The sequence below is a fragment of the Carassius auratus genome, chromosome 19, assembly GCF_003368295.1.
Source record: "Carassius auratus strain Wakin chromosome 19, ASM336829v1, whole genome shotgun sequence".
NCBI classification, from domain to species: Eukaryota; Metazoa; Chordata; class Actinopteri; order Cypriniformes; family Cyprinidae; genus Carassius; species Carassius auratus.
In genome coordinates, this window is record NC_039261.1 from 6,732,925 (window position 1) to 6,753,231 (window position 20,307).

The 20,307-nt window shown below is 35.5% G+C and overlaps 1 protein-coding gene across 3 annotated transcripts in view; it reads right to left on the reverse strand.

Moving 5' to 3' along the window:
• Window positions 1-71: 71 nt before the first annotated feature.
• The window catches only part of cap2 (cyclase associated actin cytoskeleton regulatory protein 2), a 24,563-nt gene continuing 4,327 nt past the window's right edge, over window positions 72-20,307 (reverse strand). For all 3 annotated transcript variants that reach the window (XM_026288574.1, XM_026288573.1, XM_026288575.1), the window contains 11 exons: window positions 19,531-19,631; window positions 14,201-14,278; window positions 7,616-7,759; window positions 6,969-7,054; window positions 6,574-6,679; window positions 3,428-3,611; window positions 3,184-3,347; window positions 2,491-2,614; window positions 2,298-2,380; window positions 1,698-1,841; window positions 72-1,480 (listed from right to left, as the gene is read on the reverse strand). In XM_026288574.1, the coding sequence (XP_026144359.1) occupies window positions 1,397-1,480; window positions 1,698-1,841; window positions 2,298-2,380; window positions 2,491-2,614; window positions 3,184-3,347; window positions 3,428-3,611; window positions 6,574-6,679; window positions 6,969-7,054; window positions 7,616-7,759; window positions 14,201-14,278; window positions 19,531-19,631 (1,298 nt within the window). In that variant the 3' untranslated portion in view covers window positions 72-1,396. The remainder of the gene's footprint in view (window positions 1,481-1,697; window positions 1,842-2,297; window positions 2,381-2,490; window positions 2,615-3,183; window positions 3,348-3,427; window positions 3,612-6,573; window positions 6,680-6,968; window positions 7,055-7,615; window positions 7,760-14,200; window positions 14,279-19,530; window positions 19,632-20,307) is intronic.

Below are 20,307 nucleotides of genomic sequence, written 5' to 3' on the forward strand. Positions count from 1 at the left end.
AATATTAAGTGAGATATTAGATGTACAACGAAATCATCAGATGGTAAAAAAAAAAAAACAAATAAGTGTAGTGAGTTTACAATTATTTTATTTGATTAAATTGATATGGTAATGTGAAAATACTTTGGTAAATTACAATGTAAGGTGTGCGATTTAATACGGTGTACACATTCTACTTTGTTTAAGCATCATTTATAAATGTGCATTACACTGTTTAGTTAAATGTCAACTGTTTACTAATCAAGCAAATGTAACATGATTCCCTTTTATGGACTGAAGAATGCTACATATTAACACATGTTGGCGTTCATTCAAAATGAGCTGAAGTGTTCATGACCTTCCTGTTGAAGAAACATTTAAAGCATGTCAATTTACAAGCAGTGTAAATATGTGAGTGCAAAGTGAGAACATCTAGGAAACTATTTTGGGCATGAATTTAATATTTAGTTGCCATGTTTACTTAATTTTATTATGCACAGCATATGTCATTACTATCACAAACAAACATGTAGCTACCTGTCTGAGATTATAAATGAAATATAGTGACAAAACTGAGCAATATTTGAACTATAATAAAATAACATAAAATCTTATAAAATAAAAAAAACCCTCAAAAGCACTTATTTATTCTCAGAACAAAGACCATTTATCAGACTCGTAGAATAAAAAGGTTTGATTGTAAAATATCCATAGATTTTTGTCCTCTGCTCATGATTGCACATAATGTGGGTCCAAAGCCTGAAAACACAAGATTACCTTGCCAAATAAATGTTTTTTTTTTTGTGTGTGTGTATGTGTTTTTTTTTTGTTGAAGACAATATTATAAACTGAAACTGGGATTTGTAGTCTGTTGGGAAATGTAAAATGTGACTGCACAAAACATAAAGAACGAGTTTCTTCATAAAAACAAGTTACAGCTAAGTATAGTCATATTATTTTGAAAAAAAAGTATGTATTATATTGCTACACAGAACCAAAATGTATTTAACATTTTATGACATCAACACAAAGTACTTGATTATGTCAAAAAAGACAAAAACAATAAAAATACATACTTAATTGAGTACTGATTCATTTTTTAACTAAGTACTTTAAGCTGCATACTAAAAACATCCCATATCCACACATAATGGTGCCATCATGTGTTATTACTTTTAATGTATAATAATTAATACATGTATATTATGTATTTTTTATCGCCGGTTAGTTAAGGATTTGTTGAAATGTTTCATAATTGGTTTGTGGAAATGGAACAAAATGTGAATTTTCGGAGCCTAAATCTACACCTCTCACAACCACAATGTATGAATTCTTCCGTCTCTGCTAACAGTGTGATACAGTGAAAGTGCATGAAGAATTCTGGTGGGAGGAAAGCGATGACAAGCTGGAAAAGGAATCAACCAGCAATCTTTGTGGGCTCTGTCACCAGGCTGGAGCCGTCCCACAGCGTTTTAAACTGCTCTGGGATTGGAAACTCCCTCTGTTGAATACACAAGAAGATATTAGTCAAATAATGCATGAACAATGCTTTAACCTTTAAGGCTGATGACAGATTTTCCCTCATATTTGAATGTAAGACAGGTCAAATCTCTGAAACAGAACATTGTTAATTTGGTACATGACAGTAATGTATCAATAAAGTTATCTGTAAAAATGCTAGCTCTATTGTTAGCAATTTCTATAGTAAATAAACATACATAATCATCTTCTCCCTCAGGAACGAGGACGTTCATCTCAGAGCTCTTGGCACTGACAATCTCACAGTCAAGTGAAGCCTTGCTCAGGTAGACATGGCACCCCTCAGTCTTGTTAATGGAAATAGTAGGAACTTTCCCCATTACCTGAAAGGCCAAAAACAAGTTATGTGTTGTTCACAAGCAACAAAATCCATAAGTGTGAAAAAACACAGCTGCTCAGTCTGTAGTCCAAAAACTAAAATTAGCTTGAAAGAATTAGTATCTTTGAGCCACGAGTTCCTCCTTGATGGTTTATGAATTTGACAATATCATGTAGTAATTTATTACAGTAATTCCTGCTATAAAGGCATGTAGCAGCTACAAAACTGAGGTTTGATGTATGATTGTGTAATTTACGTCCGTTAACAGCTCTTCAGTATCCACAACATTCGTAGTGGTGTTGATTATGATATTCTTTATGGATTCTGGCAGTTATAACCATAATTCATGCACATGCATTATGCCAACACATTCTCTTTCACAATAACAAGCCCGAGTACAGATCACTCACGGATCAAAACACTTCAGCCCGCAACGTCTGCACAAACATTTCCATCTAACCTGAAGCTGAATGTCTCTGGAGTTGATGATCTCAGCGATGCCCACCACACTGTCAAACACCAGTCCCAGCTTCTTACAGTTATCTGTGAGGAGAGAGACAGACATTAGCCAGGCGTGGTGCGTGGAGCTGCGATAGAGGAGGAGATAACGTTACTGAATAAGAGCAGCTGCTGTTCTGAGGAGCTCCTCTTACCCACTATGATGGAGTTGACTTTGCCTTTGATCTGGAGTGTGGAGTTGCTACAGCTAAAGACATAAACCACCTGTCTGAGCTCGGTCTCCTCTATCACCAGGTCATGAGACTTCTCCTGGTGCTCCTACAGGACAAATCCATACAATAGATCCACTAAACACATGCATAGGCACGGTAGATCAAGTGCAGGGGAGCTCAGTTTACAAGTGTGTGATGAGTGTTATCATTTTAAAGACATCTCTACATTCATCCAACCCACTTTATGAGAGATAATGATTCTTTTTAGTTGATATAAATCTCTTTAACTTTTTGTTTTGTAAAGAATGCTATGCAACTGAGAATTATTATTTTATATAAAACATTTAGGCTCTGATGGTATAATATTAATACAAAATTTAATAATACCAACTATGCAATACAACAACAATAACCACTATGCAAATAATAATTATTAGTATTAATTCGTATTTTACAAGTGAACTGAAAAAAAAAAAATATATATATATATATATTTCCAAGATGATGATGACATTGATAAGGTCAAGATAATGACACTGACTTAAAAAAAATATCAAGTTCCTTGAATTGTGGGATACGTTTGTTTTTTCTTCTTTTTTTTTTTTTTTGGCAAATGTAGCAGAACGATTACAAGTAGAATGAATTAACGTTGGACACATTGGCGTGGGCACCTACCACCCTCCACTTCTTTCCTTCCAGCTCCAGTACGGGGGAATGTTTTTTGGCAGACGAGCTGGGGTTCTGACTCTTGGCAGGGGATCCCTGGTGTGTCTTCCCTTCCTGAGAGCGCAGGTTGGGGTTCTTATGGGTCTTCTGCTCGTCAGACACATGCTTCAAACCTGGAGGCAGAGCACATCACCTGATGTCAGTTTTGAAGGTGGAATAGTATTTTGTTGCGTGACGGTGTTCTCCTGCCCACCTTTAGTGATGGCCTCTCCCTGGTTGAGCTGTGCAAACAGAGCTGAGTGCTGGGCTGATGTGTCCTCGGGTTTGGGGCTGTCATCCATGAACATCGGAGGAGGACCTGGTGGTGGAGGGGGAGGAGGAGGGGGGCAAGGACCATCACAAGCAGCACTGAACAGTGAGGGAGTGGCTACAGGACCCTGTGGAGAACATCAGAGTTAGTCCCGGAGAAAAAAAACATCAAAAAACAAAACTAAAACATCCACAGCCTCAAACAACACCTTTATAAAATGGTTAAAAACACTGTAACCGTGATGTTGATGAATTCACAGCAATGGTCCTCTATCCAGTGGGGGGCGTAAGAGGCAATGGATTGGGTCGTAGTGTTTCTGATTAAAAGTTTAAAAACCAAGGTGACCTCCGTGAAAAAAAAAAAAAAAATTCTGGTATATTTATATTTCATATTTATCATGTATACAATTTATTAAAATATTTGTTTGTAGAGCATCACTTGGAAAATGATTCTGAATTGTTTTTAAGCTTTAAACAGTTTTAAATGGCAGAAAATCATAGATATCTAATACAGTAATATGGCCACACATTAAATCAATATTTCTAATTATATTAAAGACATGTGTGTGTGTGTGTGTGTGTGTGTGTGTGTGTTTATTATATATTATGAAATATGATTTTATATAAATGATTATTACAATTATAAGAAAAATGGTAAACTGAGCAATAATGAATAGGTGTGTTCAAACCTTTATCCACACAAATTATAGATTTATAACTTTATAATATTAAATTATATATATATATATATATATATATATATATATATATATATATATATATATATATATATATATATATATACAAATCAAAATATACTGTGAAAGGTTCATTAGTTAAGATGAACTAAGAATGAGCAATACATCTAAAGCATTTATTAATCTAGCTAGTGTATTTCAGCATTTACAAATCCATTATTAAAATCACAAGTTGTGTTTGTTAACATTAGTTAATGCCCTTTGAACTAACATGAACAAACAATGAACGTTTATTTCTGTGATGAACTGTATTTCTTTTAACCAACATTAACAAAGTAACTAACATTAACATGAACAAATAACATTAACAAGAACAAATCAAAAGTGTAATAAATGTATTGTTCATTGTTTGTTCATGTTAGTTAACCTTACTGTAAACTGTTACCAAATGTCTCTTTGGGAAAGTATATTGCTTTATGGTCGATGCAATAATCTTTTGAATGAAGTTCATATCAGTCCATGTGTTTCTGGCACAACTGGGATAATCTTGTTTAACAACATTTCAAGTAAAAGAACAGATCCATGTGGCACAGTTGGCTATTGTGTGACCCTGACGGCACACTTACGCCTGTTTTACATTGTCAGCACAGCTGCCATTGACAGTTGCACACGGCTCCCCCTTCAACACTTAAACTGGCTTAAACAACTGTTGCACACTCATCTTTTCCTGTCTTGTACAAACACACACACTTCTTATCCCGATACTGGTGCTGATGTTTCGGCATAGGTTACATAGTTGGGCAACCCAACCTCTGACCCATAAAGGTCACTGCTTCATGAAGAGGAGAAAAGGCAAAGGTACTTAAGCTGTTAGAGGAAGTGGAGAAGCACGGCAGAAAAATACATAGTGATGCGGGAGTTTGATTGTGTCTGATGTGTGAGGATATACAGAAGTAAATGAATTCAAAGGAGAATGAATACATGAGAAGTGAGGTTGAATTACGAGGAGTGTGTGTGAGAGCAGGTGTGTAAGCCAGAGACACACTAGGCTTTTGTTTGGGGCATTTCTATGGTAAACCCTCCATGCAAAAAGACCCAGATGACCACCTGTCTACACCATACAGTCCTCCACATACACTCAGATCCCTCACGGCAGGAGGGACAGCTGACACACAGTCACTCAGAGCTCTCAGGTTTCTTTATGACACACACACACACACACACACACACACACACACACACACTATTTCACCCCATGACAGACAAGATTTAACATCTCCAAAATTCCCAGGACTACTTAAAGGGTTAACTGTGTATTCTTTCAAAGTCATATTAGTAGTATGAATTTGTTTTATGATAGTTAAAACCCTTGAACCCTTTCTAAACTCTTTGTAACCTGACATTGTTGGTCAAGTTAAAGCCAGTAAAAGAAACAGTAATATTGTGAAATATGATTGTTAAAATAACAGTTTTCTATTTTAATATATTTTAAAATGAAAATTATTCCTGTAATGGCAAAGCTGATCAATGTATAAAACAACTGTGCTGCTTAATATTTTTTGCAGAAAATCATTATCCATTTTTAAGGGTTCTGCTTTGATGAATATGAAGTTCAAAATCACAGCATTCATTTGAAACATCTTTATGTCATACTGTCAGTGTTGATCCTAGCTGAACAAAAGTCTTAATTTCGTTCCAAACTTTTGAACAATAGTGTATATAGATTCAATTCATAGAATAAACGTATAAATTAAACTCTTAAAATAATTGTTTTTAATTCAGGCATCACAACATTATAATGTACAATATTTGCTAAAGATTACATTTAACAGTGTTATTTAATTATTTTTGTTTTTTAAAGATACATTTTAAGCGAGTGCTATATGACAGAAAATTTATAAAAATGTACCTAAATATGAATAAAAATTATCTTAATGTAAAATTACAGGGGAAATTAGCATGAACAATTAAATATGCAATATCAACTGATACTGAAGTGGTATGCTACCAATACACTGGAAGATATGAATTTCAAAGGCAGACATGCATAAATATAACTGTACTAGATATCTAGATAGATGTACACAGTATAGCTGATGATCATCTGAAATGAATCTGCATTCAACCAGCCTCTGTAGGACTAAAAATGGAAAATATGCTTTTCTGTATTGCAGTTTTTCCTAATTTGAAACAGAAACATGATATCTAGCATTGGAAATATTTGTCTTTGAAAATGACATTTCCATATTACTGTAGATTTTTGATCAGCAACATCAGCTGTTCTAATTGTACAATCTAAATATTCAAGAATATTCATACCATACTTTCTGAATACAAAAAAAAAGTCGAGGTGAGCCTTTAAAGTCAGTTTCCAATTGAGAGTCTCACTTACAGTCTTGTTCCAGATGATTCCCCTGGTGTGGTGGTCTTTAATGTAGGTCTGAAGTTCAGTCCAGATGCTCAGATAGGAACGAACCCACTCAACATGACGGGGGTCACTGAGGTCAACAGAGAGACACACACACACACACACACAAAACATTTGATGGCATTGTTTAAGTGAACAAATAAATAATATTTTCCTAAATGTTCATGTACAACATTGCAAAATTTACTGTGTGTTGGTACAGTAACATTAACAAAAAGTGCCAAACTGGTAATAAAGTAGCAGATAAATACCATTCTACATGACTATGGTAATCATTTTCACAATACCATGTAAGGGTAATTTCACATTAACATAAACTGATCTGATAAGAACTAAAAAACAACAACTTAAGCACTAACGTGTCTTTGTAATCTTTCAGGACTCTGTTTGTGTAGAACATTGCAGCATCATTCATCTCCTTCACATACGGCCCTGGTTTCTGGCACTGTTACAGAGCAAGACAACAAAGGGTCAAAGGATGGTCAAAGAAGCTTATGTACTCATAAAAATAAATAATAAGCATAGGAAAGAGGATCGATTTCAAGGAAAGCACTAAAACCGAGGCCTTGGACCTCGGTTGTAAACATCAGCGGTAGTTTAAAGCAGAAGATGATAGAGTCCAGATCTGTCTTAGTCCAAATTCTCATTGCAGTGATTAGATACAGCCATCCACAGCATGAAGACATCAGAAGAGTTTACATCATAGAAAATAAATACAAAATTCAAATATCCGTTTGGTGGTCCTCTCACCGATTACTCACATGGTTTGTGTGAGGTCGTCCGGTTGTCACAACCAAAGAAAATTTGTCTAATCGATGGACGTGATATTTTTTAAATTTGTTTGGGTGGGTTTTCTTCACTAGCATTAAGCCACCACTGTTTCTGAATGTGCAGTCCTAACAGTAAGGGACTCAAATGCATAAGATGCATGAGCTAAAGCAGGTATTTGTATAAAGGAGATGGTGACTAGACTGCACCGCAGTGTGAGACAGAGAGAAGTGCTCACCACAGCCACCCAGCCCAGAGCGGGGATGCTCTCGCTCACGGCAGACAGGTGGTTGAACAGGCTGCTGCCGCGGTTCTTCTCCCGGAAATTCTGGACCTCCTGGATCTGGTCAGAGATGGGTCTGAGGAGGTCAGCCATCTCTGTCTGATTGGGAATGAAAGCAGGAAAGCAATCAATCAAACAGTCCGAGTTGTGCATAAAACAGACTAAGTTCATAAAACATTATTTTTTTTTTTTTACTTCAGATTCACTCTTTATTCAGATTCATTCTTTATTGTCCTCAGAAGAGGACATTTGTTTTCACGGACTTCACCAAAGAAAACTGCAGCAGACATAACACAAACATATTTTCCACCAATGCAAATTTACACACATTTGCATCAACAAAAACATAGCTGCACAGATCCTTCACCAGGTATACATTTACACAGGTATACATTTTTGCCTGGAGGTGGTAACAGCAACTAAACAGTATAGCTTTTTACACTACACACTCTAAGGTTTCTTTGAGTTTAATCTAATGGCCGAAGTTACAAAACTTTTCCCAAAGTGTGCTTTTTATGGGGAAGATGTTTGTATCTGCAGCCTGAAGGGAGAAGGATGAAACATGGGTTAAGGGGATGACTAGGGTTTTTTATTATGTTATTTGCTCTATAATGGCAGGATCAATAAAAGCTAACAATTTAGGAGTAGAAAAGACCAATTATTTTTGAGGAGGTATTAAGGATTCTAAAAAAGCTTACTTTTGTTGGTGCAAGACAGCATGGTGAAATAGCAAGTAACAAAGTACAGAATAATGGATTCAGTGAAACTGCATTGATTTGGTTTCACTGAAAATAATTTTCAGTTTATGCATGACCAGAAGTCTTTGTTGGCAGCATCTATGAATGTCTGTGACAAGATGGTCAAAACTTAGTTTAGTGTCCAATATAATGCCCAGGTACCTAAGGTTGTCAACAATTTCTACTGGCTGTCCACTGAAGGATATAGGACAGTGCAGAATAGAGAATATGTGCCATGTGTCTAAAATTAGCTCCTTTGTCTTAGTAACATTGAGAAGATGATTGTCTGTACACCGCTGGATGAAGTAAGCAACAGATTGATGATATACATTAAATAATAAAGGAGGGCAAGTATGGCTGGGTCATGTGAGTATTACTTAGGGTTAGAACTTCTGAAGATTTATGAGCAATACTAATATTGATAATTGTCTTTCAGGCTCTAACAAACCAATTAAATGCAGTAATTTGCCATTTTAGTAACTTCATTTTAAAGAACGTCAACTGTGAGAAAACCTCCATTCAGAAAATATCCATCCCTTACTTTTATAATTCAATCAAATTAGTCTAATAATTCAATTAACTCTGAGCCCAGCTTTCACAATACATTTCAAAGATGAACAAAGGGACATTTTGTGCTTTATACCACTGTAAAGTTTCAACTTCTTCTATTAAAAGACCCTGAAAGGACGTTTGCATAGAGTTCCTTCTTGTTTTGTTTCCAACTGAAAGTTGTGTGTGTGTGTGTGTAAACTTAAACCAATTCAAATTAAAAGCAGACAGACAGATAGATAAAAACTAAAACCAATTTAATACAAATACTAAAATATCACTGCACATATAGTAGAGTTGTGGAATAACATACTGGCATTTCGTCCATAACATTGCAGAAACAGTAAAAGTAGTACATGCTAGTCATCTGTATGTGGTTTTGGAATAGGGACATTTTTCATTGTAGACAGCATCCGATTTTAAAATCTGTATAGGCCAACCCGAATCATCAAAATTTACAAAATTCATATTAGCAATATTTTGGCAAAATTTCATAGGCACTATTTTCTTTTGGCAATAGAGAAGCAATGTAATGCTGTAAACTTTCCCTCTAGTCTAAAGGGAAAGAAGTGACAACTCGAACAGCTTTCTGGTTATCGTTTGCTGCATGGCCAACTCACTGTGAAACCCGTGTAGGGAAAGATTTCAGCCTTACGTGAAATTCCCAATTGTGCAGTTTCCCATTGAAATGACTAATTTCACCCACAAAAATGTGCCTAATGATGAGAGTAAATTTGACCATACCTAAAGACTGTGTACATCTGTGTACATCTATTATCATAAATGTTGATCTTATTGGGCCTTTTCTGAATGCACAGAGAAAAACACAGAGCCTGAGGCACGCAAGACTTTTAATAGTGGGACCATTTTTTCCAATGAAACATCCAGCGAGCTTCACTTCCCTCCCACTCCGCATTCCAGTCCGTTATGGGGAGATCCCCCTCGCCTTGTAAGGCCCTGTCCTGTACTGATGTTTACAGTTTACCTCTTCACAAGGGGGAGAGGGAACACACTGTTTCCTTTGTTAAATGACCGTTTTTATATTTATGCTTGTGTTCAAGCAGTTGCCATGTCCACCATTTCAGTCCATTTCACAAGAATGAGGACGACGGACTTCTCTGGACTAAAAATACAGCTTCTCGTTTTCAGTCAGACTCATCAGCTCAGGCTGAAATCACAGTTGACCTGATTTCAACCTCATCAAATAAGTGAGAGATAAACAAACAAGACAGACAGGGTCTATTTAGACAGTATTTGTTGGCACACAGTGTATTTATTTAGTTATATTTACACGTTTTGTGGCTGAACGTGACTCATCATTGGTTTTTGGTGTCAGCGAGGTCAAACTGTTGGGGGGTTGTTGTGGCTTGAGTTTGTGTATCTGTGAGTGTGGCACAAAGCAATAAAGAGCGAGGGAGACTGAAAGAGAAAAAGCAAAACCGTATTTACATAAATTCCTCCCATAACAACATGCACATGATTTTCATTTTTGTGAACAAAGGCGCCTCTTTCATCCATACTCGGACATTACAGCCCTTGTTAAATTGCTGTCCAAAGTGCAAGTACCTTTCCAGCATCCTTCCGAACTTCCCTTCCCATCATGCTTAGCCACGGAGAAGGACAGAAATAGCCTGCCTATCTCTGAGCTATGAATGGAGCCAGAGCTAAGAGCTTTCACAACCGATTATGAATTAAACAGCAAGAAAGCACTGCTACACATTGAAATGCATTATACGTGTGTGTGTGTGTGTGTATAAATGTATATATGTGTGTGTGTGTATTTACCTTACTTTAAATAAATGTATTAAAGGATTTTACAAAATATATTTGAATGTATTTAAATATCAAATTCAATTTAAATAAAGAAATAAAATAATTCCAGAAATATAACAGGATGCATATTAGCTGCATAACTCCAATAAAAAAAAAAGATATCGAAATATATTTAAACTACATAATACACTTTAATTTAAAATAAATTAAATAAAAAAACAATTCTGGATAAATAATTGGACACATATTTACTTTATGAACTATGGAAGTTACAATTCATTTAAAATGACCAGAATTTAAGATATGGATAAATATCCTCTGAACAGACATCTTGGTCAGTCACGGTGCGATGCATTTTGACTGTGAACAAATCTTTTATGAAAGGAATGAGAGAGAAACAGCTGCTGTCTACAGGCCACACAAACACTCCTCACCGAGCGACAGGCCCATCACGTGATCTGGGCCACAGACACACACCGGCTCAAATATAGAACATGCCCATAAAAAGCCACAGAATGCAAGCACAGTCCCACACACACATACACAGAGAGAGAGAGAAGCCAGAGGTTTAGGGCAACGGTCCAGCATCCCTCCTGGGAGCTACAAGCACTTCACACTACTGATGGAGAGGAACAATGGCTAAACATAGTGTGTGTGAATGAGAGAATGTTTGTAGGATATATTTACTATATATGCATGAACAGAAGAAAAAAAAACGTATTTGAGAATTATTGTGAGGCTCAGCTGGTGCAAATGCATGCACAGTAGAGTACTACAGAGATAGTCACCAGTCTTTCTTAGCATATCTAATTCAGGTTGAGTGATTTTCCATTCAGATTTGTGGGAATCCATTTGCAGAAATGCCCTCCTGTCCTCACCAATGCATTTGACCGTTGCGTTGTATTTCATTGTTAGATATAACCACTACAATTCGAGATTGTCACTGCTAGGTTTTTATTCCTCAATTCAATATATGACTTTTTAGGATAGGACCCTTTTAATAAGCATTAGGTCTGCTTAGAAAAGCAATAGTAAAATTCTCCATAACTAGTTGCAAGATTTAACGTATCATTTCTGTCTGTTACGCAAACGGTGCAAGTCAAACATCTTATCTCATGGGATTTTCTGCCGATGGCCACTGGTTTACATACAGATCAGAGATTTGGCTCTCAGTTGTGTAAATCCCATTGAGTGCAGTAAATATTGAATTGGTGTTCAAATTAAACAGGAATCACTTTTGAAATCGAAATTAATAAAAAATAAATAAAATAAAAAAAAAAAAAACAGAAAAAAAAAAAAAAAACACTAAATTTCACAAACAGTCCAGTTTCAAATCTTTTCCTACGACTTGTGTGTTTATTATCTAGTGTTCGATTCTACATCCTACTTTCGTCCAATAGCCTTTGGCCTGGGATCTTCTTCCTGTTTGGGCAACGTGAACCAAAGTCCGATGACATGACATCACACTGGCCCCCTGCACTTCCCCCTGGCTACTGTGTGAATGTTTTGGGAATGTGTTGCATTGGCATTTTTTAAAACGGGAGAGGTAATCCCTATGTGAACAAAAACGGTAGTCGCATGGCTGACCACATTGCTCAGAACAGAATGGAGGAGAGTAAGAGGTCGGCATTAAAGCACAACAGAGCTTTTAAGTTGAAAATCAATGAATTAATATCACCCTTAGAGAAGTTGTTCACCCCAAAATTAAAATATTTAGTAAATTTACTCACCCTCAGGACATTCAAGATGTAGACGAGTTTGTTTCTTCTTCGCAACAGATTTAGAATTTTTTTTTGCAGTACATTAATTTCCCACCAGTGGATCCTCTACAGTGAATGGGTGCCATCAGAATGAGATTCTAAACAGCTGATAAAAACATTACAATAACCTTGTGCATCGAAAATCTCTTGGTTTGTAATAAACAAAATCATTAATGCTTCTGGCTAAAATAAGAGTCCTTATTTTAGCCAGAATTGTTGCTAAAATAAAAAAATATTGCTTTTCCAGTGAAAAGAATGGTCTGATTCAGAAGTTGTTAACAAGTGCAACACTTCAAAACAGTTTTAAATATGTCAGTGGATATTGATGATAGGGGACAACAGAGGATTGACTTTTTCTTTGGAGGAAGCGTTATTATAGATTGTAGACTTTTGTATTTAGTCAGAAGTGACAAAATATTTAAATTAAATTATTATTTTCAAACACTTTTTGTGTCACAAGACGTTCATTAATGAACTAGAGTCGTGTGGATTACTGTGCCGTTCTATCAGCTGTTTGGACTCTTATTCTGACGTTACCCCTTCACTGCAGTGGATCCATTGTTGTGATGTAATACTAAATTTCTCCAAATCTTTTCTGATGAAGAAACAAACTCATATACATCTTGGATGGCCTGAGGGTGAGTAAATGTACAGCAAATGTAAATTTTGGGGTGAATTATTTATTGATAGTGACAGTTCACCCTAAATAAAAATTCTGTCATTATTTACTCAGTAAAGAAACATGAAAGTTATAAAAAAAAAAAAAAAAAAAAAAAAAAGAAGTTTAGATCAGTATTCCATCTGATTGGAAAATCTCTACCTGGGAAAATAGGAATTGTTTTCCTTTTCCTAATAAGAAAAATAACATTTCAATCTGAAACATGAGAGTGAGTAAATAATGACAGAAATCTCACTTTGGTGATCTTTCCAGTCGACATGAAATGAAAATGCACCCTGACTGTTTTCTAAATACACTGATCTCATTGTGACACTTTTTTTTTGACTTCTTAATCAAAATGCCATAAGTCAATCTTCGCGAGAAATGACAGACATCTCTCTAGTCTCTAGTGATGTATGCTAACTTCTTCATTCATTCATTTAGTCTGTGGTTGTGTCAAAACAGTAGCATTCTTTAGGTTTTAACCAATCTGCTTCCATCTAATCAACAACCAGCAGATACAAGCAAGTCCCCCACCCCACTTGTCTTCTGGATTGAGCCTTACGTTTCACTCAAACCTATGTCACAACACAGAAGAATAGATCTGACCAGACATCCGTTTCATCGCAACTTTAAATTTCTGGTAGACATCTGTTGAGGCTGCACAGACTCAAGAGTCATATGGGTCACTTGCTGAAGAGACTCTCCCAGCAGGCACTTTCAGTCAAGCTAAACATTGTTATTATGGTGCTTTAAATATGACAAACTCTGTAGTGTGAGACGTGCTAACAGTGCTTCAATGCAAGTGGTTACTTCAGGGGTGTTCGGTCCTGGAGGGCCACTGAGTTCAGCTCCAACTTGCCTCAACACACCCCCCTGGAAGTTTCTTGTATGCCTAGGAAGACCTTGATTAGCTGGTTCAGGTCTGTTTAATTGAGGTTGGAGCTAAACTCTACAAAGAGCAGGACTGAACACCACTGGATTACTGAAATGTTACGTGTGGTAAGTTTACATCTAGTTTAAATGTATGAAATCATATGCAGATATATTGGTTAGGTCATACCTTTGCCGGTTCCTTATGTGTCATGGTCATTTTGAGGAAAGCACGCTGGACCTGAAGGGCATTGCTCACCATCTCTGCCTGTTGGATAAATAAATAAAAAAATCAAGCAACAACAACGTTATTTATTTTATATTTGTAATAGTATTATACTTAATAGCATTTCGTGGTGAAACTAGCATCATTAATATTTTTGTAATAAAAATGGTTTTGTCTTGCTAAGGCTAATTTTTACCTAGAATTTTAGAAAGGTTTGAATTAAAAAGCTCATGATAATTTTATGTAAATAATAAATACATAAAACATATTGACTGTCAACTGATATTGACCTTTTGTGCTTTCTTTAATATAATGTTCACACAAGCATTTTGACATTCAATTAAAATCAATCTTTGTTTTCAAATATACCATATTGTTAATCATATTATTTAGAATGTGAAAATATTTTTTATGATGGATTTTAAGATTTAAAGTCTGGTTCTAGGACAATGATAAAACAACATCCATAAAGGGCATTTGAGAAGCAGCAAAAATAAAGTTCTGTTATATAAAAACTAACCTTGGGGAGAAACGCCTAAATGAAGCAAAACCTAACTTGATAGAACTGAACCCTCTGCTGCACACACACGTACACACAGCTTGAGGCAAATCCTACATTTAGGAAAAGACTTGCTCTTGCAGAACATGGGGAAACCCAGAGGTCTGTTTTACCTTAAAAGGAGCTGACTATAGGAGATAAAACCCTCTCCCAGCCCATCTCTTTCAGCACTGATGAGATACTTAAGATTGGTGAACGTTGCCTTTCGAGGTAAAGACACATCACAGGATTTATCATCAGTAATTCCCACACTTTCAGGTTCAAAAGGTCACTTCTGCATGACTCCCGGTGAAATCACAGCAATCAGGCTGAGGTTCAGACCAGCAGTGTGTGGCAGAGGAGAAAGGGATATTGTATGCAATCTCTTTCTAGAACTCTTCTAAGAAGTTTTATGCCAATCTTAACTATGTCGAAACAATAAGTGTGCAATCATGTAGTTTATTAAGGTTTTACATTTCTATAGTTCTGGGTTTTTGTTTGCACATTTCAATAGAAAGGTATAAATTAAACTGAAGATGTTCCTCTACGCTTGGTGGGAAAATTATATTTATTTATTAAGTATTATATTATGTAGTATTGCATACATCTGTCAAGGTTTGGGGTTTGAAAGATGTTTTTGAAAGAAACATTTATTTGACCAAAAAATAAAGTTATAACAGTAATATAGTGAAATATTATTACAATTTAATACTACTTGAATATATTTTAAAATGTAATTTATTCCTGTCATGTAAAGCTGAATTTTCAGCATCATTACTCCAGTTGTCAGTGTCACATGATCCTTCAGAAATCATTCTAATATGCTGATATGGTGCTCAAGATACATTTCTAATTATTATCATTTAATATTTTTGTGGTAACCATTTATTTGACATTTCTTGGAATCTTGGAACATTGAAAACAAATCTTACAGACCCCTGACTTTTTTTATACTGCATATTATTTAAATAAACATTGTATTGCATAATATTATTTAAACAGATATAGAAAATATAATATTTGACATATTATATTTAAAACATTAAAAAACAAAAGCCAATCATTTGTTTTTGTATTTACACTAAACTTACTATTTTACCCATTATAAATGGGTTTGTATACGTGAAAATATACAGCTGCTTTTATATTTTAGGAAGAGCATCCCTTAGAGGGTCATCATATCTGAACGTTGTTGGCATTGAAACGTTTGAAAATCCCCCAAAAGACCACATCCACACAGACCTACAGAACATGGTAAGTTCCCACAAACATTAAGTGCAGCCAGACTCTTTTTTCACTGAGCAAAAGATCCCGCACGCACACTCACACACTGTCAAAGAGCCATTTCTCATCTCTTATTAGACCAAAAGAGAAATGTTTCCTCTCGGAGTTGAGCTTGAGGAGGATTCCAGTGTTAACAAAGAGGACACATACATCCCCCTCTCCCACTTTGTTTCTGCTCTTTTCACCCGTCCACTCTCCCTCTTCTCATAATATTACATTCCATCACTAGAATGAGCCACTGTGCCTCTGTGTACACTAAGTACATTGTCCAGCGCCTCATTTCTCAAGCAGCTCTTTAGTTACCAATTGCTAGCGACTGGACATGAAATGTAAGCCATACAGACCGTTATGTACTGTCAATCAGAAAGAAGCCCCAACATTTCAGTTATTGTTTGCAGGCCTTTAACTTGAAAAGTACCTTGTGTTAGGACAGATGGGACAGAAACACTTGCTGACAAATGACTGATAGTAAGGGCTCTTATGGAGCAAATGCACATTAAAGGGTTAGTTCACCCAATAATCAAAATTATGTAATTAATAACTCACCCTCATGTCGTTCCAAACCCGTGAGACCTCCATTCATCTTCCGAACACAGTTTAAGATATTTTAGATTTAGTCTGAGATAGGGCTGTCACTTTTAGTTCGAAAATCGATTGCACAATCGATCGGACCAACCGAAAAAAGTTTTGAAAATGAAAATAGGGAATCGATTTTAACCCAATATGTACACTATTTATTTTAAAATAGTTAAACAATTAAAAAATATAGATGTAACAAAACTCACAAACAAGCAGAAAAAGAAAATAAAGAATTCCGAAAGTGCAGTATGCCTTGAAAAAGCTAGACAGAAAATACCAGCAATTTTACTTGCCTATAAGACCCAGTGACGTCGAAAGTGACCTCTTATGCTGCGTTCACACCAAACGCCAATAGAGCGTCTGGCGCGAATGATTGCAATGTTAAGTCAATGTAAAGACGCGTTTACGGGCGTCTGGAGGTCTCTGGCGGCGGGGTAGACGTGAATTCGCCTTATTCGTGCATCTAGTTACAGGAGATTCTGAGTTATGAAAAGGACCATTGCAAGCTGAGAGCGACCGGCTTTTGTGGTGGAAAATTTGCAGTAATACCCCCACCTTGCGCAGCTGTACCGGAGTGTCCATGGGACATCAGTACGGTCGGAGCGTGTCTTCTCAACAGCTGGAAAGTTTAATAAAAAACGCTTTGCTCTTGACACATGGCCTGTTCTCAAGTCCATTTAAAGTTAAATTTTTTTGAACAGTTGTTTGAAATGGATTCAGTCATTATTTAAAATAATCTTGGAGATTTTTGAATTGCCTAAATCATAAATGCAGCTGGGTTGAAGCCTGCAGTGATGTTTTTCTTTTTTTATGACAGCCGTCCCCTCTGCATATAATTTTTTTTTTTTCGAGAATGTTGCACTCCTGTTGCTGTTTGTATTCTGCACGAAACTTCATGCCAATAAATAAGACATATTGCTGACTTGTGCGTTTCCAGCGCTTTCTTTACGTTCGTCCGTTATTCAACGTTGAAAAAGGAAACGTCTTTTTTTTTTTAGACATGGAAAATCGATTTTACAATCGATTCAATGAACACTTATGTCTTAAAAATCGCAAATTATTTTTTCATAAAAGTGATAGCCCTAGTCCGAGAGCTCTCAGTCCCTCCATTGAAACTGTGTGTACGGTATACTGTCTGTGTCCAGAAAGGTAAGAAAACATCATCAAAGTAGTCCATGTGACATCTGAGGGCATCGAACCATCAAAAATAAATTTTGGTCCAAAAATAGCAAAAACTACGACTTTATTCAGCATTGTCTTCTCTTCCGTGTCTGTTGTGAGACAGTTAAAAACAAAGCAGTTTGTGATATCCAGTTTGAACCGTTTAAGACAATTCAGTTCGATTTGGTGAACTTGTTCAAAAAGATCCGGTTACATCGAATGATACGTTCACGAACAGATATCACAGACTGCTTTGTTTTGAACTGTCTTACAACAGACAAGGAAGTAAAGACAATGCTGAATGAAGTCGTAGTTTTTGCTATTTTTGGACCAAAATGTATTTTCGATGTTTCAAAAAATTCTAACTGACAATCTGATGTCACATGGACTACTTTGATGGTGTTTTTTTTACCTTTCTGGACATGGACAGTATACCGTACACACAGTTTCAATGGAGGGACTGAGAGCTCTCAGACAAAATCTAAAATATCTTAAACTGTGTTCCGAAGATGAACGGAGGTCTTACGGGTTTGGAATGACATGAGGGTGAGTTATTATTGACATAATTTTGATTATTGGGTGAACTAACCCTTTAACTCTGATGAAGATAATGACCAGAACATTTTATTTAATGTATATATTATTATAAACTTATTGTCAATTGCCAATAGCGTGGTCTAGAGACTGATGAGAATTGTTTTAGTTCATATTCAAATCTTTGACTTGATTGCAGATTTTTGTACTTGTAAAAGAGTGACCTTTAAGATACACTACAGTTCAAATGTTGCGGTATTTGAAAGAAACTATTACCGTGAAAAAGAAAATGGATACTTTTTTTTTTGCAGGGATTCATTAAATAAATGAAAAGTGACAATAAAGACATGTATAATGGTACAAAAGATAATTTATAAATGCTGTTTAAAAAAGTATTACAGTTTCCAAATTAATATTAAGCAGGAAAAAAAATTCAACATTGACAATAAGAAAAGACCCGTTTCTTGAGCTCCAAAGCAGCATATTAGAATGAATCACAGGAATAAACATCATTTTAAAGAAAATATTACACTATAAAATGGTTACTTTAAATTGTAATATTATTTTACAATTTTATTTTTACTGTATTTTTGGTCAACACCCTTAATCAACATTAAATATAACCAACCTAAACTTCTAAACAATACTGTATTTCATTCAATTTTTTTGTTACTTTTAGGCTTTTTTTTCTTATGCTTTAGGCTTAATAAAATAACATAGCCAAACAGTAATTTTCCAGTCCAACAAGACATTAATACAGCAGCAAAAATAAGAAGCAGTTTAACCAAGCTGGGTTGTCTCTGTAAATACGCTTTAGACAAACAAAAGTTGTTCTTCCTGCACTTTTTCCATTTTTCAAACACCTGACTTCAGATTATAATAAAATATTTTCCATTTGTCATGGTGTGAATGGATTTAACAAGCCTGCAGGCAAACAGAAGAGCACAAAGCCAATTGTCAAATATAGCAGAGTTATGTGAACCTGGAAAGCAACAGCTGTGAGCTCCTGAGCAGCTGTACTGTTGGGCTGACGGCTGGACGTCTGCGAGTCTCTGCAGTCATTTGGTTCTATTAACTAAGAGCTCTTAGGAGAATGACTTCACTCTTATATTATCTACCTCTGCTCATCTTCTGTCAGAATTCCTGTCTCTCTGTGAAATCTGCATTGACAGTGAGATTCACAAATGCTTGCACTTACATGCTTAGCCACATCTCCACCAATAGCTGTGCTGGTCCTCAAATATTCAGACACTGAACCACTCAGCAAATTGTCGAATGCCTCCATGCTTTCGGTTTCACCTTAAAGTATAAAAAGAGATATCAACTTTATTCAACAGAATCTAATAAACAACATATATTCGACAAAATAAACAGAACAAGCAATACATCCAATGGAAGATGCTTTGAAATGTCATTCATTGATGGGGATTTTGAGATTTTTGACAAGATTATGTAATAAAGAGTTTAACCAATAATCTTTTTTTTAAGACAAGCAGATAATACTTGACATGCAGATCCAATTGACAGACTCCAGCATATGTTTTGTCATTTATTTGTTATTTTTAAGAAATTTGACAAAATAAAATAACACAAATCGTATTGCTGAAAATAAGAATTAATATTACAATTATTATTGTTGTTATTATTAGTATTATTATGATTAGTATTAATGTTATTGTTATTATTAGGAGTAAGTCCACTATTTAAATAACTTATTACAGAACCAATAACTCAAGTAGAACAATTTGGACAGAGAAAAATGGTCAAACTAAATATGTGAACTTGGACAATGAGGGTAAATATTTTGAAATTGATATTTATACATCATCTGAAAGCTGAATAAATAAGCTTTCCATTAATGTATACATTTATGGGAATCTGAGGGTGCAAATAAATAAAAATATTGAGAAAATCGCCTTTAAAGTTGTCTGTTAAATCCTTAGCAATGCATGTTACTCTTCAAAAATTACGTTTT